Source organism: Alligator mississippiensis, chromosome 3, assembly GCF_030867095.1.
Source record: "Alligator mississippiensis isolate rAllMis1 chromosome 3, rAllMis1, whole genome shotgun sequence".
Taxonomy (NCBI): Eukaryota; Metazoa; Chordata; order Crocodylia; family Alligatoridae; genus Alligator; species Alligator mississippiensis.
Window position 1 is genome coordinate 278,139,536 of NC_081826.1, and position 23,095 is coordinate 278,162,630.

General features: G+C 43.5%; 1 protein-coding gene across 1 annotated transcript in view; it reads right to left on the reverse strand.

Moving 5' to 3' along the window:
• WDR70 (WD repeat domain 70) overlaps positions 1 to 23,095 on the reverse strand; it is a 255,372-nt gene that overhangs the window by 178,887 nt on the left and 53,390 nt on the right. The window contains exons 6-7 of the mRNA XM_014594000.3: positions 20,545 to 20,604; positions 13,168 to 13,301 (exon numbers count right to left, since the gene is read on the reverse strand). Of these exons, the coding sequence (XP_014449486.2) occupies positions 13,168 to 13,301; positions 20,545 to 20,604 (194 nt within the window). The remainder of the gene's footprint in view (positions 1 to 13,167; positions 13,302 to 20,544; positions 20,605 to 23,095) is intronic.

A 23,095-nucleotide genomic window follows, 5' to 3' on the forward strand; every position in this document is an offset into this window, starting at 1 on the left:
GTGGCAGCACTAGGATAGGGAGGGAGGGGGGGAGGAAGGGGCTGCACCCACACCAAAGTTCACCCTAGCTCCCATGTAGCCCTCCTCTGAGCACTGCTACCACCTGCCCCAAGCACAACCTCAGCCCAACAACCCTGCTGGGAAAAGCCTGGTGCCGCCCCTGGCCCCAGCCCTCACTGGCAGCCCACTCTGCCCCACACAGATCCGGGGGCACATGTCCCCCATTCCCTCACAGGGTGTATGCAGTGGTGGGAGCCACCCTCTCCCCTCCAGATGATTCATTCGTGGGTCCATTCTGCGCCCTGACCCACTCTGTCCCTCACCATGGGGGTCTCGATCTGTCCCCCTATCCCCTTCCTTCCCCCACAACAGACTTACCAGACAGATGCTGCTCTCCAAGCCACCAGGCTGTGCTCCTGGCTGCATGCATGCTGCAGCTGTACACATTCACAGGGCATTTATCAGCCACATCAGGCAAAAGAAGCTGATTTCTGATGCTGCCAACTTCACCTATATCGGTGCCGATCTGATATGGACACCTCAACTACCAATTATCATAGAATCTAGAACTTCAAGAGTCTTCAGAATTAAGTAGTACAGTAAAAGCTGTATTAACGGGCACGAGCAGAGAACACAGCATGCTGGTTATATAAAAATCCTGGTTACCTTTGGCATGGGTTTTTGGCTGGACATGGAGTCCAGGGGAGAATGTGGCATGTGCGAACTCCCACCCCACCCCACCCCGCGTCCAGCCAGCCAGTTGGAAATTCCAGTTAATAGAAATGCCGGTTACTAAAATGCCAATTAACACAGGTTTTACTGTACCTCAAATATAGAATTAGCGAAGGGTGTCAGTTTAAGAGGTTTGAGACTAAATTCTATAGCTAAAGAATAAGAATAGTACAAGCAATGGTGATACAACTGACCTCAGAATGATCTGCCAACATACCTCAAGCTTGCCATGGAGAAAGCAACTCTTAATGACAGATATTTTCAGCAACTAAAACTGTAGTTCAAGGTCTGTATTCAAATTTTGGAGATGTTTAATTAATAAATTCAGAGAAAATGACTGAATTGAATCAGATCTTAAAACTGTTACTATTTCAGGCATGATTAAACAAATTCAAACTGGGACACTAAATACTCTACAGCAGGAGTGCTAAACTCCCAGCTTGCAAGCCAGATCTGACCCCTGGAGCTATGTCATCTGGCCCATGGGTCTCCCCACGTGCCTAGAAATTTGGTGGTGTGGGAGCAGAGTCACTGTGCCCGATGCCAAATTTCCTAACCTGTGGGGAGCCTTGGCCTTGTGCACTGGATTGGGCACCTAATCCCAGCATTTGGGACTAAACAGGGGTGGCACAGGCTGCCAGGGCCTGAAACTGGCATGCAGGGGGCAGTCATGGCTCCATGGGCCCCTAACCAAGCATATGGGGCCTCATCCTGGTGCACAGAGCTTGATCCAGCCTCCAGGACCAGCCCCCGCCCCTCATTTTAGGGTTATCCTATTTCCAGTTCCAAAAAAGAAGACACCTGTCAGGGCAGGGGGTATATGATTTCAGGGGGCAGTTTCTAACTGTTAAAGTAAATAATAAAAGTGTTATTGCCTCAGAAATTAAATGTAAAACAAAAATAAAGCCACAGCCGCCCCCTGCCCCCAAGCCCTGCTGGTGCCCCTCACTCCCAATCCACAGTCCCTTGCCTCCCCACACTTTGCCAGTGCCCGTCACTCACAACCCACAGCCCCCATTTCTGCTGGTGTCCCTTACTCCCCACATGCGCTACCAGTGTCCTGCACTCCTGATCTACAGTACCCTGCACACCCTGGTGCTCCTCACTCCCAAGCCACAGCCCCCCACCCCTTCCCTATCAGTGCTCCTTACTCCTGATCCACAGTCCCCTGGCCCCACCCCACCCCTGCAAGCACGGGCACTGGCCTAGCCATGCAGTTTCCCACCATCCCCAAAGGGCCCCTCTGCCCCTTTTCCCCGCTGGAGGGGCAGGCACCTCCCCCTCACTCCCCCTGCCCTGCTGCAGCCCCAGCACCTGGACAACTTACCCCAGCACTGGCAGGTACCCGCCCCCTCTCACATAACCATCCCCATCACATAACCCTGACACATGCACCCCCCCCCCCCCCGACAGTCCCCAAGCCCTGGCCCTCCAGCCCCTGCTCCCCATAGACTTACCTCCACCTAACTGCTGGGGCTGCCCCCACCACCTTGCTTGGCTGTATGCCAGCCACATATGTGTGCACACAGACGCATGCAACACCCCCTGCTTCCAATAGCCCTAAGCAGCTCCTTGCAGGCTGGAAGGCTGACAGCCTGCAAGGGGAAACCCATGGTTTCTTCCTTTAAAAAGGAAAAAAAATCAGTGTTTTTCCACAGCAAACAGAAAACCCAGCTCCAAGTTCTACCAGCATCAATGTTGAAAAAGAACTAGCAGAGCAAAATCCCAGACACTTGTTCATATTTCAAAAAACCACCTGGATGAAAATTGGAGGACCCAAAAAGAAGACATGTCTGAGAAAACCCAGATGTATGGTAACCCTAACTCATCTAGCTTGCAGGGCCAAAAGCTTGAGCACCCCTATTCTACAGAAAACAGATGAAAACACCCACTATATTTACTCAAATTCAGGATGAGTTTTTCCCCACCCTAATCAGGATGGGGGGAAAATCCCTTGTCTTAGATTCAAGTACCAGCCTGGGGCAGGCAGTAGCTCAGGTCCAGCTTTGGCCCTGGACTCGGTGCTGAGTCACCATCTGCCCTGGTCCGAAATGGGTCATTTGGCAAGGAAGGGGGCAAGAGGTGGGGAAACCCTGCAGCCTGCCACAGCAGTGGTGGGGACAAATTTAAGATGTCCTTTTATTAATTAGATTCTATACCTGGAAAATTATTGAGAAATTATAATTTTTCCAGGCACAGAATCTAACTGGGGCAAGGGGAGGTGGGGAGAAGCAGGGGAAATAATCTAAAATCAAAAGGCATCTTGGATTCGGGTAAATAGTGCAGCATGATTGATTAAAAGAAGAGTGTCCAGGATAGCGTGCATTTGAAGCTAACAGCATTGTACCATGATTTCTTTTGCCAACAGTAAATTGCTAAATGTATTTGTAAGCTGTTTTCTCTGAAATGTGACAGAAAAAAATGAATGTGAACTGTACTCATTTTATTGTTTAAAGGATGCATGTACATGTTTACAAAATATTATCAACTCATTATTGCACAGTATTATCAACTCTAATCTGTTGCCACTTTCTTATTAATCACTCTTACTACAGAGGACAGAGAAATAGTGCTTGTAGCCTACTAATGAACTGTGCTTAAACATAATAACTCAATGTTAGCAAAGAATGAATACCGTTTCCTGGCCACTGTAGGCAGAACCTTTTTGCACAGACTTTTCCTCGCTTTTCTAACTAATTAAGGACTATTACTATAGAAATCCCTCAAATTTACTGGATATTAGCCGTAGGCTGAGGTAAAACTCAACTTTAAATCTTAGTTTTTCTGACAATTTTTCTGCTGCAGTGATAACGTAGGCTAGGAATGTTTTTGTGGAACAACATCCCTTTCATCATAAGTTGCTAGCAAATTGTAAGAATTGGCTCGAAACTTTTTTTTTGCACCAGGAATAAAAGTTTGATCATTTACACTGCAAAAAAACCCAGAGTGAAACAACATTAAGAAGATTTACTAGACATCTGCATGCTCATTTCACATAAACAAACAGGATAATTTAGAATGCGCTTTGCTTATTTCTCCATTTGCAAGCTACTCTGTTTGAAGGATCAGATTACATAGCTGAAAAACCTCACTCAACATTTCATTTCATTTGTTAAAAAAAACAAGACATACCAAGAGAGTGAGCACAATGTGGGGGTTGGGAGGATGGATAAGCAAATTACACACATGAAATCTGTCACTTAAATGGACTCTAATGCTTGAACTTTTCCACAGCCTCTTTTGTTGATGTTTTCCTATGAAAGTCTGAATTGCTTGCTTCAGCTAAGATATTGATCTTATTGCCTTAATGCAGGAATGTCCAGCTACTAAGTGGTCGAGGGTTGCATACTACGTGGGCCTCACCAGTGTGAACAACAATGCCCCAAGGCCATACACCACACAGGCATCTCTGTATTGTACCGTGCACATGGCCACCTTGGGTTCACCCTCATCTCCCAGACTATGGACCCCCCTGCTGCCCTGCACCACATAGGAGCCCTGGGCCATGGGCTGTCTTGTACTGTGACATCCCAACCTCTCAAGCAGGGGCAGGAAGTGGAAGCCTGGAGTTCTCGGCTACTGCTACAGTCAGGGCAACAGGAGGGAGTGGTGGCTGGCCTGCAAAGTAACCCTCACCAGGTGGAGAACCCTCTCTTTATGTGCAAGAAGAAGCTAAATTGTGTTAAAACATGCAATCAAGAGATAACAGGTTTACAGTGCCTCCCTTTCCTCTAGCAAGGGGTAGTCTCTCAGAAACAGCCTCCTTCAGCCAGACACAGAGATTGACTACAATTCAAGAAGGATTAGACTACAGTGACTAGGGTCACAGAATCATAGAAAATTAGGACTGAAAAGGACCTCAGGAGGTTATCCAGTCCAACCCCATGATCAAAGCAGGACCATCCCCAACTATATCATCCCACCCAAGACTTTGTCTAGGTGGGTATTAAAAACCTCCAAGGATAGAGATTCCACCAACTCTCTTGGAAACCTGTTCCAGTGCTTTACTACCCTCCTCATGAGCAAATGTTTTCTAATATCTAGCCTAAACTTTTCTTGCTGCAACTTGAGACCATTACTCCTTGTTCTCTCATCTGCCATCACTGAGAACAGTCCAACTCCATCCTCTTCGGAACCAACCTTCAGGTAGTTGAAGGCTGCTATTAAATCCATGCTAAGTCTTCTCTTCTTCAGACTAAATAAACCCAGTTCCCTCAGCCTCTCCTCAGAAGTCATGTGCCCCAACCATTTCCACTGCCCTCCACTGGATTCTCTCTTCAATCTGTCTACATTCTTTCTGCAGTAGGGGACTGAGACTGGACACAGTACTCCAGGTGTGGCCTTCCCAGTTCCAAACAGAGGGGAAGAATCACTTCTCTCGATCTACTAGTAACACTCCTACTAATGCAGCCCAGTATGCCGTTAGCTTTCTTGGCAACGAGGGCACACTGCTGGCTCATATTCAGCTTACTGTCCGCTGTAACCCCCAGGTCCTTCTTTGCAGAAGTGCTTAGTCAGTCTCCTCCCCGCTCAAGCCTGTACCAGTGCATGGGATTGTTCCATCCCAAATGCAGAACTTTGTACTTGTCCTTATTTCACCTCAGGAGATTTCTTGTGGTCCAATCCTCCAATATGTTGAGGTCTCTCTGAATCCTAGCTCTACTCTCCAGGATATCTACTACTCCCCACAGCTTGGTGTCATCTACAAACTTGCTGAAGGTGCACTCCATCCCATCTTCCAGGTCAGTGATGAAGACATTGAACAAAACTGGCCTCAGGACCAACCCTTGGGGCACTCCACTTGATATCAGGTGCCAACTTATCATAGAGCTGCTGATCACTACCCGTTAAACCTGATGATCCAGCCAGCTTTCTATCCACCTTACAACAGTCCATTCATGCAACCCATACTAAAGTCAAGGTTTTTGATCAAGTGCTACTTTACTTCTGAATGAGGACATATAAGTATCTAATTGAATTTTACATTGTCAGTTATTTCAGCTGAATTTCCTGAGCATCACTTTGTGCACGAGCCCTGAGACCCGAAGTCTTAACCTTGCACACAAATGCTTTGATATCTGATATTAGACAACTACATTCAAACATCAAGGGAAAAACGTGGAAGGAAATTGATTCCAGAACTCCTACATCTGGACTTAAGATCAGTGACTTTGATTTGGTCAGGGACAAAGAGAAGCAAAGTCAATATTCTTATTAACAAATTCAATGAAAGAATTTCAAAACCGAAATGCCTCAATGAGGATTCTTCTTTGACAAATATTTGGAGGATCTTCTGACTCTGCCTGTTTTACTGGGCCAGGTATCTCTGTGATTATAACAGGTAATGGATCCCAAGTTGTGTGCATGTTCTCTTCCTAGCAGCGTTGGCCATTTTTCAATGCCACCTAAGGGATAGTAATGAACCATCAGATATGGTACAGATAAGGTTTAGATTGGAATGCATCAACTTTTATACTGTGGCTTATGAAACTTACAGTTTTGCTTACATGCAAGGCTGTTTTATCAGACAACAAGACTCTGCTGTGCTTTATTATAAATTCTGTGCAGGTTAAAGTTGAAAACATAGTAATACAGGATACCCATCTTACATCCAGCTATTGATCCCTCATGTCCACTACCCCAATGAATTTTTTTCCTAATGAAAACTTTACCGTGATTCACAATGCTGGTCTGATCTCTTTCTTTTTTTCTTTCTCCTTTTCCTAAGATCCCTAGTGGATCATTTTATTTCATGAGCTGTCAGTAAATTTATAATCATATATTTGTAGGCCAGATGTACTCGGGTATATACTCCCTTCTCCAATTGAAGGGTTTGTTAGCTGGCAAGAGTGCTGTGCGTGAAACTGCAGGCTGCATACAGTTTCTCTCCGTCCCTATAGAGTCAGGCCAGGACAGTCTGAAACTTAACTATATACAAATGTATTAATACATACAAGTTAGTAAAAGACAAATATAAACAAACGTGTACATTTATATACAATATACAGGTATATAATATGAACATCAACTTATAGGCAAATTCTATATGACCTTATACCACAGATGTAAATTCAGGTAAAACACAGGTAAGTGTTAGGAGAAGGTCCCAACCGGGGTTGGAGTCATACAATAGCAACTCTATAAGGATCCCCAGTGATCCCGGCCCTCAGTGGCCCCAGCAGGAATGCTTCCCAATAAAGCCTCTCCTTCCCCCTTTGAAAAGCCTGGACTGGGTGTTCCTTCCGCTCTGGGAACCCCTTTTCTCCAGTAACTCATGCCTCTGGGGCCAGGTGGGTGGTCTGTGTCCCCTTGGGCAAGTCTCTCCTTGCAGCAGGAGCCTCCCAGGCCTCTGGCTCCATCCCAGGCCACCTGCCTGCTGGTAGCCCCATGCACTGTCGTGTGCTCCTGGAGACTTTACCTTCTGCTCAAGGTTGGGGGCCTGAACCGCCTTGCACGGTCCCAGGACCCAGTCTGTCTTGGGCCTGCTGCGCAGCACCTCCTACATTGAGCTTCTGGCTTCATGCTGGGGGCTGGGGACCCAAGCTGCCGGAAGCGGCTCCCAGGGTCTCAGTCTGCTGAGGACCCACCACGCAGCAAACCCTGCACCAAGTCCCTGGTCATGTGCCAGGGGCTAGAGACCAGTCCCATTCCCAGAACACACCATGAGCCATCTGCACGCTGACTACCTAGTTGCACATCAGGGGTCACAGACCCAAGCCAACGTGTGCATCTCTGAAGGTCTCGCTCCATGCACCGAGATGCACACCATTTGCCACACACGGTGGGGCTGGGGATGCGGCTGCTCGCTGCTCCCATCTGGCAAGGGGATCTTTGGGCTCTCCAGGGCAACAGCTCTGCCCAGCTGGCCAGCTCTTGCCAGCTCTTCTTCTGCGTCCCTTGATGCAGCCACCTATGTGCTGGGCATGCTGCTATTTTATTCCCTCCGGTGGCTCAGCCCTGGATTGCCATCAGACCGATCAGATTGGAGCAAGACGCAGTCTTCAACCATGTTCGGGCTTTCTGCCTCACCCCTGGGTAGGGGTGGGGCAAGCCCCGCCCCAGCATTTGTATGATTGGTGGAAATGCTCCACCAATCACAATTAAGATTCTCTGAGGCCAGCATGCCGGACTGTTGTCAGTAAGCCTGCCACACTTTTATACAGAAGTAAGGCTAGAAGGGACCTCAGGAGATCATCTAGGCAAGCTCCTCCTCAGGGCAGGATCATACTTATCTAAACCATCCTACTGAAATGTTGGTCTAACCTCTTCTTTAAAACTCTGCGAACAACCCTCATAAACAACTACCAAGCATAATGCCCAAAACATCAAGGAGTAGGGTTGGAGTCTTGTTGTAGCTATGATAGTCCAATATCCACTAAAAGATACCACCAAAAAATCCTTGCCTCAAATCAAAATCACTCTTTAACTTGCCACAAATAAAGCATGGGAACTAAGGTACTATCAATGTCCTGCCACGTCAAGGTGAGGAAGTAGCTTTAGAATATGCTCAAGAGATCCATGAAAGAGGATCCCAGGAATAAACCCCCAGAGGAAGACAACCCCCCCCTCCCCCCCCAGGAAGACAACCCTGCACTCCCTCCCCCACCAGTCCATGCCAGTCAGACCATGGGCTGGAATTTCTTCTTACTGCCACGTGTGGTAACTAATCTGACTCTAAGCAAAGGACCAAGAACCTGAACATCTAGCCAGGAACCTCTGGAATTTTAGGGCCCAACATGAACATCAGTACACCCTAGTCAAAATCCTCAGTGTTGGCTGTGGACAACACCCAATGCTTCTGAGGAAGGTGGGGGGGGAAAAAAAGAAATACCCCGCCTCTGAACAAAAAAATCCCTAGCACCTGTAGTGATAGGTGCAGAAAAAAAGTACTTCCTGACCCAACATGGCCAACAACAAAGCCCAGAAGCATGGAATAATACACACACCCTGTAGTTGGTACTGCAACCCAAGGACAACAAACATTATTCCACATATCACACATCCTTATCGGACAGCACAAACTCCTTTTTTTATCATCCTATCTCTTTCATAAATTTAGAAGAGCTGGGGATCCTGTAACAATTTTTCATAACAAGGTCAGTTATGGAGCTCTCAATTCTCCTGCAGCTGAGCATAGTCCTCTCAAATTATCACCTGCTGTTCTCACAGTCTCCGAGAGATATTTTAGGAGGTCTCTGGGTTCTGTTGCTCTTCATAGCATGATCCATAGTAGGGCTGTGCGAAATTTCACCAGCTGTTTCGATCTGACACTGTTTCGACTCATTCAGAGCTCAAAACAGCGAAATCCAATCAAAACGAAGGGCTTTGAAACAGCCTCGAAACAAAACGAGGCTAGTTGAAACGTTTCAAAAGTTTCAAGTTTCAAAGCAGCCAGCAGTGAGGTGGTGGGAGACAGGGGAGAACCAGGGATGCACTCCCAACAGCAGTCGGAAGCACAGCCCTGGCTCTCCCCATCTCCCACTGCTGGGCTGCAGGAAACCGATCACAGCTCAGGGGAAGGGCTGACTTCCCATCCCCAGCCCAATCTAGTGCTGGGTAGAGAAACTGAGCAATCGGGCTCAGTTCCCTTCCCCAGTCACAGGCGGCAACACTGGCTTTCCTCCCTCATCTGGCAGGCAGATCGGGGGCCTGCAGCCCCAATCTGCCTGCCAGATGAGAGAGGCTGTTTTGAGTTTCCCCATTATAACTAATGGGCGAAACGTCAAAACAGGGGCGAAACAGCCTCACTGTTTTGACGAAGCAAAACGGAACACCTGTTTCGAATCGAAATGAAATTCAAAACAAAACGTTGTTCCATCAAAACCTCCAAACTCAAATCAAAACAGAACAGTGTCGTTTCTCACAGTCCTAATCCATAGCAAATCATCCCTGTCCAATATTTATCCAAGCTCTTCTTGCAAACAGCCCATAAAGGAAACTGTACAGCTTCCCTTGGCAGTTCATTCTCCCGCCTCGCAATTCCAACAGTAAAGATATTTTTCCTGATTTCCAAGCTAAACCTACTTTGCTACAATAATAAATAAAATGAAGTGTTTAAACAACTTATGGAATTTCTCCTTGTAGGATACAGACAAAGTAAGACACTGTGGCTGGCTTCTGGAAGGGCTAAATAATTTTAAAGTAGTAAAAACAGACTAAAATAAAGTAACTAAAGCTCATGCTTCAGAGTAGATATCATTCACCACACAGGACAGGAAGTAACACCACATCCACAAGTATCCTTTATGTGGTATTACTTATCCTTTTCAAACTTCCAAAATTATGTCCACTAAGAGACACCAAGAACTAAGACTCCGTATGCCAGGAGTCTTAAGACTTACAATTGTTTTCTGTTGTTGGGGAAAGACTTTTGAAGTATTAGCATCACATTCCCATTGACCTTTTTAACTACACTTTTTATTAGTTTACGATTTCTTTGTGTGCAAGTTAGCTCCACCCAAGATACTGACTCGGAAGTTCTCCTGCGTGCTACTTCTCAGCCCTTTCGGTTGAATTTATAAATGCCTTTGGAGAAATAATGAAACTTTTTTTTTCCCACCCTCTGATGCAAAACAAAAAATGTACTGATAACTGTCAGGGAGCTCTGGTTCTTGAACATAACTGTTTTGTGGTTTGTTTTTTTTTGTTTGTTTGTTTTTTTACAGACTTAGTCATTCTCTTGTAGTAAGTTACAGCCAAAAAAGCCAACCTCTTCAAACAATGTTTTATAGCACTACATTTATATATAAAAGATATTATTTTAAAGTACTAAGCAATACATATAATTACCATTATACCCCCCCCCCCATATACATATATCACTATCAGGAATCCTAGTTTTCTCCGTTTAAAAAAATCGCAAATTCTCTGATGATAATCCCAAATTTGCTGTGATTAAAAAGTCCCAAATCTGTGGTTTTCCATAATTAAAACGAAATACCACTTTTTATATAAGTATCAGTTGAACACAATATTTTATTGATATAGTTACAAAAGCAATTTGGAAGACTACCAGTGTCTCAGTCATTATAATAAAATAAATTCTAAATACCTATATATTTAAAGTGTTTGATTTTGATTTTATCATAGAAAAATCAGAGCTCCCCCACTCCTCTGTCACTGCTTTGTGGCTCTGAGCAGTGCCACCCCCTGTTGTTCTGCTCCCTACACCTGTGCCCAGGACCCAGCAGTCCTCAAGGCCATACTGGGAAGCCCTTGACTGGGGCTCAGAGACTAGGCTCTGCCTTTACCTGAGCAAGCTGTTTCCCCTTCAAGCTGGCCTCCCCCCTGCACAGGCTGCTCTAGGAGTGCAGGAGGGCTCCAGGCCCAGCTTTGGTGGCTGCTTCTACCCAGAGAGCTCCCCCCATGAACTCTCTCTCACACAGACACGTACACACAGACACTGTTGCCATCTCAATCCTCCCCTGCTCATCACCTCCCTCCACACATCCATCCCTCCTCCCCAGCCTATCACACCCCCTGAGTGGCTCTTGGGATAAGGAGATCTCACAGGCTGGGGCCATGTCTTGGTGCCAATGTGGATGCAGGGCCAGGCTGAAATGTAGCACCTGCCTACATAGCTACAGCTCCTGCCTGCAGGTCCAGTCCCATTCAGCAGCTGGGCACACAGTGGCTGTGCTCTCCCCGGACTGGTGAGGCTGGTAGGGCCCTGGGCCATGCAGGACAGCATGCAGGCCAACTGTGCTGCTCCTCCCCTCCCCATGTCTCACTGTGCAGTACACCCCATGCCTCCCCCCCGCCACCCTCCAGTGTTAGCTTCAGCAGAGCCGCCAGCAGCTGCCAGCCAGTAGGATGTGGCACAGCAGCACAGCGAGCAGTGGGGCAGTGGCTGCCAGCACAGAGGATGAGCAGTGCTTGTCCCTAGTGCCCCCAGCCCCCAACCCTGCCCCAAGGGTGTTCAGTTTGGCAGGTAGGGGTGCAGCCCATGCTCCCTGTCTCCTGCACTAAGCCACTGCCACTGTCCTGAGCCAAGCCAAGAAGAGCTACAGCAGGACAACGCAACATGGCCAGGGACAAGGCAGCCCAATCTTGTCCCAACACCAGCCTGCAGCGCGCGACAGTGTGATCACTGCCCACACACACCTGCCCTGTCTGCTCTGCTGACTCTCCCCGCAGGCCCCAGCTCTCCCGGCAGCTAGGGCCTCACACAACCCACAGGGCCCACCCCCCCAACCCTGCCAGAGGGAGCCCCAAGCTGCTCCCCACCTCCAGGACCTAACCCACAAAAGCCCCACTTACTCCAAAGACCGGTAGGAGGGAAAGCGAGTCTAAGCCAGCCCTGGCCGACTCAGATTCTCAGGACTCTCCCCTGCTGCCTCTGGATGTGCTTAGGGTTTCCTGCCCTTTCGTAAGTAGCTCTTGCAGGCTAGAACTCTGCCAGCCTGCAGAGAGCTGTTTGCAAAAAGGAAAACCCATGGTTTCCCACTTCAAAAGGGAAAATACACATTTTTCTGAGGGAAACGGAAACCCTGGATCTCTGATCATTATCATTTCCTTAAAAATGATGCTCAAACTGTCCTTTCCACTGTCTGTTATACGGTTATCCAATGAGTCTCCGAGAATGGGAAAGAGGGTAGTTGGAAGGCACATTCTCTTAATTTTTGTATATAATTAAGAACTTACAACTATGTTTAATGTTGAGTTTTAAAATAAGCAATTTGACTATTTGTTGATACATACATATACCATGTTAAACACACAGCTTGTTAAAACAGATAAAAGGGGAAATTATTCAAGTCTTAAGCTTGAAGTATAGACAGCTATCAGACTGCATTCTTGAACCTGAGGCCACAGGCTAGCCAACACAGCCACTCACCCAGACCTGCCACCCCATGGCTCATCACCCAAACAGGGGAAGCTGCCCTAAAGGGTCCAGAAAAGGCTAACCCTCCAGCCACTCCAGTGGACCACCAGAATGGCCAGTCAGGATCAGCTGATGCTTTCACTTTCACCATATAAACCCCTGCACAGGAACAGGAAGCGTTTGGCATCAATTTGAACCCTGTTGCCAAGACTACTTACTTGTTCCCTCTATATTGCCCTCTGACCATGCTCAATCTTCCAGCTTCTAGTCTGGACTTGCTCCCTGCTTGATATCGTGACTTCCTGACTTGGCTTGCTCCTAAATATCACTCTCGAATCCATCTCCTGGCTTTCTAACTCATCCTGCCCCTGGATTCTTCTCTCCCCTCCTGACACTGGTTGACATCCCAATCCACAAGTGGTCCCAGACCTGCCCCCCACATTCCAACATGACAGCAGCAGCTAACTTTCTTCATCTTTATTTTGTCTACTACAGAAATATTATGGGTAACCGAAACCTCTCCAAAAGAACAGCTTGGTAGATTGTGAGTTACTGTTACTGAAAACTGCAATATGGAAACTTGAAGTCAGAAAGGTGGTCTCAATACCTACCATTCACAAGGCTGGAGTGATCGAAAAGCTTGCAAAGATGCATCCATTCCAGCAAAGTCCCAAAATTTAACATCATAATCATAGCCTCCAGTTACTAAACGGGCACCCGAGGGATCCAAACCCAAAGCAGAAACCTACAGAGAAAGACCAAAAGCAATTCAGTACAGATAAGTCAATGGAAGTTTGCTTGTCCTCTCCTTTCCTAACATTTAAAGATGAAACCACTGAATAGAATCTTACTAGTTTCGCAGTCATGTTTCACACCTACTGGCTTTTTCCATCATCATGATAGCTATGTAGCGGGGTTTTCTTGGAGAGTTTATATCACATTCTGTGAAGCCTGAATTATGTACTGTGGAAAGGTATCACACCTCTGATTACATCTTTTAGAGAAGAAAAGTTATTATACAACGTATTTTGTTTCCTCTAATTCTTCAACTTAAGTTGTTTGCATTTTGCTTATAAAGAAATGTCATTTCTTTTTCCATCACCTATCCAAGCAATATTTCTAGCAGGACACTCAGCAAATGACCTTTAACTTGCATCATTTTGTGACTATCATTTTATCATGTGACACTATATCATTTTATCATATTAAGACAGCACAGCAATGTATGCGCATTATTAAGACATCTTCCCCTCTGGAAACTAAAATTGCAGAAAGCTAATTAAAGCAGCAACATTAACAAGACATAAAAGAAAAGAAAATCAAAAGATAAATACTTTACAATAACATTAAGTTTCCTAAATTAAAGATGCATTGCTTAAAACAAAACCATTTTTTGTGACAATTGAAATGTTTCAGAAATAAACACTTAACAGCTGTTATAAATTATTACCCTCCAGATTCAGGAACATGCATCATTTTAAATGAAATATCTTACAAAATTCCAACGTGTTTAACTGCACAGTTAAAGAACTACATGCTAGGCATTCTCAATCTATCAAAGTATGGATAACATTAACAGCTTCTTGTGGCTACCTCCCCTCTGACTGGCAATCACAGACATCGTTTTCCTTCCTATTCTACAGTTGTGAATAACAGTACCAACAACAGTGAGTTTCAAAATCTCTGCAGGGTCTTTAAGCAATTGTTCATGTTAAAATCCTAGTTTGCACCTGTAGTCAGACACTAAGAGGTGCCTGCTACTTTAAGGGCTGAAGCACCCAGGCTATGGAGCTCTGCAAGCTAGGCAAGAGCTCCACAGCTGCAGGTTCTGAGCAACAAGCTCATGCACCTGCAGGTAGTCAGATGACCAAGAGCATATAAGCTCAGGGCTGGAGCTAGCAGGGCACTCTCTCTGGCAACTGCCAGGGGAAGGAGCTCCTGCGTGAGGGAGCTGCCTGAGACCTGGTGTCACCTGCTTTATTGCCCAAGTGCAGCAAAACTCCAGGAGCTTCCTAGGTATCCAGGCTAAGGGGCATGCTGTCTCAAGGGTGGAAGTTTAGGTATCTAGCCTGAATCTACTCTCTGTCAACTTATGGCCATTATTCCTTGTTACTCCCAGTAGTGCTAGGGGGAACAGGGACTCTCCTATTGCCTGCTGGTCTCCCTTGGCCAGTTTATAGACAGCCACCCGATCCCTTCTCAGCTTTCTCTTGTGGAGGCTGAACAGGTTCAGGTCTCATAGCCTCTCCTCATACGGCCTGCCCTTGCTGCCCCCTGATCATGTGAATGGCCCTCCTCTGGACCCTCTCCACATTGTCCACATCCCTCCTGAAGTGCAGCGCCCAGAACTGGACACAGTACTCCAACTGCAGCCTGACCAATGTCATATAGAGGGGAAGGAACACCTCCTTGGACCTGTTCGATCACCTGCTTGGACCCCCATGGTAGAGGGTGTCAGCTTTAGGAACAAAGACTCAGTGAAAGGGCTATGCAATACCAAATGCACAACCCCTCTGGATTCATTACACACATAAAAACCAGCAGTATCTAGTACAGAATATCTGACATCAAATTCTTCTCAATGAATAATAATGATTTTTTAAAATCAAATGTCTTTCTATTATCATAACAAATCCAAAAACAAATGAACAAGAACAACAAAAACCTAATGAAAAACTTACAAAGAAACCTCTTAAAAATCACAATAGTGCATAATACGTTTGACTGCTCCTCATTAACGAATAAGCTGCTAATAAGCTTCGCTGTCCCAGAAGTCTCTGATAGGCATTTACTTGAAGGTGTGTATGATGCCACAGGTACATGACAGGAGGCACAATTGTGGGGAATCAGGGATCAGATCCCAAATCTTATCATATCGCTAGTGTAGGTGGAGCATGGGATCGTGAATCTGGGCTTCTTCTACACCAGCAGGTTGGGTGCCCAAAATTCAGCTGGTCTTCAGCTAGCTCTGGGGGCCCATGGGGCCATCTGACTCCATAGTATGGTATGGTTCTGCAAACACTGAAGAATACTATGGAAGTGTATGTGCATGTAACAAGACATGGCTTTTACAGATAGCAAAAACACAGGAACCTGGGATATGATTTCCAAATATTGACATGACTATGCGTTAAGCTGATGGATGTCAAAATTATCAGAATCTAAGGTTATAATTATGATGCCAAAATTTCATTTCAAGGGCCTCAAACTCTCTCACACTCTCCATCTCTCTTTCAAAACTATTTAAAAAGTAGAACACAGTGACAGAGAAAGGTGGGTTTTGTTTGGGGGGGGGGGGAAGTTGTGGGGGGGAGGGATTGACTAGGTCCTGTTGCTCTTCTCAGAGCGAGGATTTATTTTCTGTGGAAAGCTTAATACTTCCAAATATGGGAAACTCTGGGACTCACAAGGAACCAGCACTTTGGTATTCTCTCCAGATCCAAGTTATGCTATGTTTTTTCTCACACATCATGCACTTTCCCCCACCAAAATTCAGTTGTTAGAAACTGGGATATGTGTTATAAGGAAATATGGTAATAGCAGTTCCTACCTTTGCTGGGGAAAACAAAAGTTACACTACAGTGCTAATTCTGGGGCTCCCCAGCTGCTGGGTATGGACATTTTCTCTTTTCCCAGCACAGACTCCTGCTGTAGAAGCTGCTAATCAGTAACTGCTACTTACAAGAATTTCCAAGTAAAAATCTTTTTTCTTTATTCTGCCTTTCAAAAACAAGGTGTACATCTTCCTCTGGGGAATGTTGTATACGATAAAATATGGCACATAAAGGTCTTTTGCCTATTATCCTTTCGGCATTATTAGATTAATTTGTGCAGAAAAAACGGGCTAACCAATTATGTTGAGTTGGGTATCTCCTAGGGGCACGGGCTGGAATCCAAAGTTGCTCTGAAGTGAGAGGGGAATGTTATTGACCTACTGGCATTTTGTCTTGACAGCTCATGGTCTGAGTGATTAGTCTCTCCTTTTTTATCTGTTATTGTAAGAACAAAGGAGGAGCCAGTCAATTCCTTGCATGCATCCTAACGAAAGGAAAAGGTTTTGTTTGGTTTCATTAGGAAGAGAATACCTTACAAGAGCCACAACTATTCTGAAGTTGCAAAACACATTTAAAAAAAAAAAAATCAAGACTTTTTGGGGGGTACCTTAACCTGGATTTTAGGCACAGCAGTTTGAAAATTATGATATTGGACTAATCTTATATAAATGGTACAACAACTTCTGCTCTGTATGGGTAAAATTTCCTGTTGCTTAAAAAGATTTAATGCAGGCATACTATTAAAGTATTACTCAAAACTCTGTTTCAAAAACACAGCATAGTAGTATTGTACCTTTTTTTTTTTAATCTATAAATAGTATATACAATATATTATTGGGGCTTTTAAAACTTATGTAAACTGTTGAAAAGTTCCCACACAAAAAATTGCATACTTATATAGAATTTAACATTGGATGTTCCTTTCTCAGCACCCATTTGGAAAACAGGTCTGTAGGAAAAGTGTTTCCATAAAAATGCCAGCCAAGAATTTTATTCTGGTTGTATGAAATGGATGATTTATTTTGCTAAGATTAAAAATGTTCTCTGCTCCCTCACTTACACAGGGGTATGTGTATTTTTCATGTTTTATTCTTGTAGTTTCACATACAAATATTTCTGTAGAGTTTTCAGGATTGGTTTTTTTAAATATACATTTTGTTTTTATAATCTGGTTTCCAGGCTCCTACTTAAGGCTCTCTCCATTTTCCTGCTCTTCAGGCTGCAATATTCTTAAATCTCATACCTAAGCAGGTTCAGAAATAGAAAATATTTAGATGAAAGATCTGCCTGAAAAATTGGAGATGTTGCAGAAAAGATGTTGGTGATTCACAAAGTGACTTTCCTTCTTCTGAGCAACTACTAGTCTCATCACTCAGCATAATTTTAGGGGGATTTTATGGTAGAAGGTGCCGTTTTGGAAGAGATTAAAAAAAACTGTTCATATAAAAAATGTAATGGTTATCAGATACGCATTTGTGCAATTGGACTAAAATGCACACCTAATTTTTTCCTGTACTTGCAACTACATACAGCATTTGTTTTACTTCTTGTCCTAAATGTTATTGCTGTGCAAGGGGCCTCCTTACCATCCTGAATAATATGCAAGTACCTCTTAATCTTAGGGCCTAAGAATAAATTTCATCCTTAACAGGACAAAATGCAGAACATGACCACTTAAAAGTGTTCCCATTTTCTAGCATAATTAAGGATTTAATCATTTAAATGTAATTATTGCATATTATTCACTTTGTTTAGGACTTCTGGTATATACGTCTATGTAGACAAACCCAATGAACCATACACTCAATATTCTAAAACAGGGTCTTCTACAACTACTATCTACACACTGACACAGCTGTGACTTGAAGTTAGAAAGCACGAAGTTCAGAATGTCTCGGATTATGTACTTTTTCCTCATACTCACCTACATGTCAGAACTGTCAGGAGAAAATTCATCTCTGGTTTCACTGGGAAAAGTAACTCCTATTATACTGTACAAGCAAGGCAACTGGGAAATTAATCAGGTTTCTGGAAAGACTCTCCAGCTTGGGAAATCTTTTCTGAGACATTTCAGCTGCACAGGAATAGAGTTATCATCAGCTTAAGACCATGAGACTGAAGAGGTACAGATGGGATATGTAAGTTTAGGTAAAACAAAATTAATAAAAGGAAGCTGTGTATGTACTATTGACAAAACTGTCCTAAAAAAGGATATTATGTTCTACTCTTTCTTACAAGATTGTCATTGTACTGTATCAATGTGTGGGTGAGTACTTCCATTATAAACAAACTGAACAGCATTTCTGCAGGAAAGCCTTTTCCAATGATCGGTTTTGTCCACTGGATTCAATATGCACTATATATACCAAACGTGTAATTCACATTTGCTCAGTAAAACAATAGTTTCAGTCTTACGCAGTCAAACCATCTCTAAAAGGCATCCAAAACTGTAGTTCCTTATTTTAAATTGAACATAAAATAAAGCTGCTTTTTAAAAATACCACACAAATATAAAAGCTGCATTAATACTAGAGAAACACTTCGCAATTCTGACATGGATAGTTTAATCTGTACACTACATTTTTGGGCAAGTACCGCATGGCTAATGGTATATATTTGCACTAAACTTTGATATCATATATCACCCATTTCAGATGCAAACTATATACAATCTTAATCAGGTTGTATCTATAAAATAATTACTATAACTGTTTTGCAATTCAGTAAATAAACTAAGCAAAAATCTCTTAGACCATTTACTGTAAATTAACTTCTTTATACCTGAAAAATAGGGCTTTGAGAGGAAATGAGAGCATATGCTGAATAATACTGTTACACTGAGATACTGAAAGATTAAGCATCTATTAACTCAATATGTAAATCATAAAGACTTGTATAAAACACTGACAAATCATCAAGCTGCTAAAATATATCTTTCAGGCACATCTAAGCACGAGCCAAGTATAAGTAAAGTATATTTTATGAATTCTTCTGACATATTTTGACATATGTTCTAATTGTTTAAAAATCTGAATTTTTTTCCACATAAAATTAAACACCGTCTGAAGAGCAGCATAATATGATGGGAAACTCATCAGTGATGCTATTAATCAATTTTTATTTTCATAGATATTCCAGCAGATGAGTTTTAACAGCAATTGTACGAAACACAGGAATAATTTTATGGTATTCCCTATTCTTACACATACTGCAGAAGCACGTAATGCTTCATACAAAATAGGAAAGTTGCTTTGCTAATGTTTACACAGAAAATTAAGTAAAGCACATTCTATACATGGATTGTACCTACAAAAATAGTAATTTTCTTCCATTTCCCTTATGAAAATCTGCGTTTTTTAAATATTCAAAAGCCAAAAAGAACATATTTAAAATACCTATTCATATAACACAAATTCCCCACATACGGAATTCCTTTTAACACAGCTTACGTAATACTTTTTTTCCCTTTCTCCCTCTTTCTGCTTCTTAGCACTAATGCTAATGAACTATATTTTCAAGATAGAGTGGAATACATCTAATGATCTAGCACTGTGAATGTTTGCAGGAAACTACTTCCAAGTACCAGAGACTGTTATGCAGAAAAAATCTACAAAGTTCAGAGATATTTTACACAGTAGGATCTAGAGCAGGGTGGGCAAAGTTCAGCCTACAGGCTGGATCAGGCCTGCAGCGGACTCCATTTCCCAGCAGCCCCTGTCCATATCACTTGCCAGTTTCCATGGAGACCCCAGCAGCAGTGATGCAGTGACAGCACAGGGCTAAGGTTTCCATGGCAACCAGCTGAAGCAGTGGTGTTGATGGTTCCCATTGGCAGAAATCTTGATATCAGCTCTTGATATTCTCAGAGGCTAAAAGTTCAAGATCTTCACAAGTCCAGAATGACCCAAATAATATATAATGTTTTACTGGTTCTGAGACAGATTTATTTTATACAATCCTTTACATAGGATCATATTTATTAAATTCTTTTAGAGAGAAAAAGATTGAACTGGAAAGCCTACATTTCTTTCCAACAAAACTGTGCTCTTATGATCTAATTTTCCACTTAAAGATTTACCCAGCCATCACTGCAAAACACACTTCAGGAATTTTTATTTTTGGTACTTAGCACCTAGCAATCTCAGGGATTTTATTCTTTAGATTGAGAAGCTCAGCGTAATTAACTTTCAAATTTTGCTTATGAAAAATCAGACTTTTTTTTGTATTTAGATCTACAATCAAGAAAAGAACCTTGCACAGACACTGACGGTTGCCTTCATGGCAGATTATACCCATCTACTTCTGCCATGTTTCTTTTCAAATTTTGTTGTTGTGGTAGCCAAACAAGTATAAATCTATCCAGTTTGTGAATGGTGCTTCAACCATGCTAGAGAAATCTACTGGTATAAAAAAAGCTTAGGAATTATCACTTACTGTTTTTGTCCCATGCTGGAGTGTGATTTCATGAGAATCCGGAATTTTCTTAACAGGGTTCTGAAAAAGGAAAACAACTGTGTAGACATTACAAGGTGACACAATAAAAATTACACAGGATTAGGCTGCCTGGGATTTGAAAACAAACCAGTTCCTGTTTTCTGATATTAATTCTTAAGTATAAAACTTTTTCCATATAACATTTTGTGTTTGTTACCAAGAACGCAACATTATGAACAGAATAAATAATGAGCTTCCACATCAGAGAAAAATTCCATTTGGAAAAAAAATGAAAAGAAAGTTAATAGCATTTCCAAGGGACAAAACCAAAAACACACTACTTTGGTTAAAAAAAAAACCTATTGTGCTTCTTCTGCTTGATTCTTAATCCCAAGTACCTTAAAATCATGATTTATTATATCATAATTCAAATCATACTCCATCTTCTCAGTTGAAGTTGTCAGACATTAGTTACTACACCAATTTACAACTCCATTAAAGCTTTAATGAAACCACAAGAATTGTATTCGGATAGTGTGTCTAGGGCCATGTGAGGCAGTCAAGGTAAGGTGGCTCAGTACAATTTATTTACTTACAATGTATACACCTAAAGCCATTTACAAGCTTCCAATGGAACAGCACTGTCAAAAGTATGTAAATGATCACTCTACATTTTAAAAAAATTAAGGTCATTTGTATCATTATTTGCAAAATGCTCATTAGCTGGAATTGCCTAATAGCCCAAAATAGACCCAATCCATCATTCTGGTATCAGATCTGCTGGCTGTTTTCTCCTGCCAACGTCTTATGATAAATGAACCTTAAAGTTTGCCTTACAGCAGGAGTGGTCCGTGGGCCGAATCGGACACACAGACTGGCCCCACATGCCAGATGCAGCACATCTCTTAAAGCAGCTGGAGTGGACCCAGTGCTGTGTGCAGCAGCCACTCTACTGAGGCTGCACTGTGGCGCATGCAGAGACCACTCCCTGATACACCACTGAATCCAGCTTGAAGCTGATGCTTGCTGAAGCAGATGCCACATGTGGTGCAGTCCCGGAGTGCCTGAAGCAGGCACTGTGTGACACATAGGGCCATGCAGGCAGCACCAGATGCCAAATGATGGGGCTCCACGGACCAAATCTCACCAGCGGGCCATATCTTTAACATCAGTGGAACAGGGGCTAGCTACAAAAAGGAAGACAACAAAGAAACACTGCTGTGTAGGCAAGGAGCTGCCCATTAGAGGGAAGAGGCACACATGTAGCCAGTTAGGAGCAGTCTGCCTGGGGGAAGCTGGCTCCAAGAGAATAGGCAGCTAAGGAAATAGGTGAGTAAGGCAGAGCCTAGCTCCTGCAGCAGGAAGGCTGCTAGAGCAAGTCATAAGCTGCCACGGCAACCAGCCTTCAGGCACTAACCAAAAACCTGCTCAGCTGAAACGCTACCTGACCGGAAGGGGCAGGGATTAGGCTGCCTATAAGCCTAGGAATCAGGCAGGCAGGCTGACCCAGCAAGCTTCAGCCTGAGAAGCTCCTGGCCACAGACTGCAGGAGGGCTCTGCTGACTCCTAGAATCCCCTAATGATGCAAGTAAGGCCCTGAAGGCTTCCTATCAGGGGATGTAATGCAGGGCAAGGGGAGGCATGGCTCCTCTGACAGTAAGCTACTGTTAATGAGCATGAGTTTAGTTTATGGTATGGCTAGCATCTCCTGAAATCGAGGCAGCTGCTGGCATAATTAAGCCCCTAATTAAGCCCATGGAAGTCATTAATTGACATGTTATTAAGCAATCTAAATGGCCATTAATGTCTTTCATGGGCTTGATCAAGCCCACAAAGCCATAATGGCCGCTTAGAAGCCATTAATTGACACGTTATGAAGAATTCTGTGGGCTTAATCAGGGGATTCAGCCAGTGGAAACCATTAATTGACATGTTATGAAGAATTCCAAGCCCTTAAGATCTAAAGTGAAATCTCTTAATAAAATAAAGCAATGCACACCATGAATTGCAAGTAATACCAATTACATACCCTTTATTAACTAGTACCAACTACATACGCTTCAGGTGTCTACACATTCATTAATGCACTTCAGGTAATGTGCATTAAATCTAGTACCTCAGCTGTGAGGTACTAGAAAAACACGCGTTAGACTATTTTATTGTGCATTTGCAAAAGAGCATGGTTTTTTCTGATGCTTTAATGTGCATTAAAGCTCATGTGTAGACATGCCCTTTATTAATTAATACCAACTAAGCACTTAATTATACTCTAAACTGAAGTAACTTATGGAAATAAAGCTAACCTTGAGACAGGCAGTAGAAGCTATGTATTAAATCAGAGCATGCTGCACCCAGCCACAGTCACTGAAGACATTCTCTGTCTCTGTGGGGTGAATACCTGTCCATACACTGAGATGTCACGCTCAGTGTTCATCGAATTTGTTGGAATGGTGAGGCAGTGTATTGCCAGGGGATAAATATGTGGAAGCCAGTCACAGGCAGAGTCCCAGAACACAGACACAGGCATCAGGCACTCTGACAAAGTTCACAT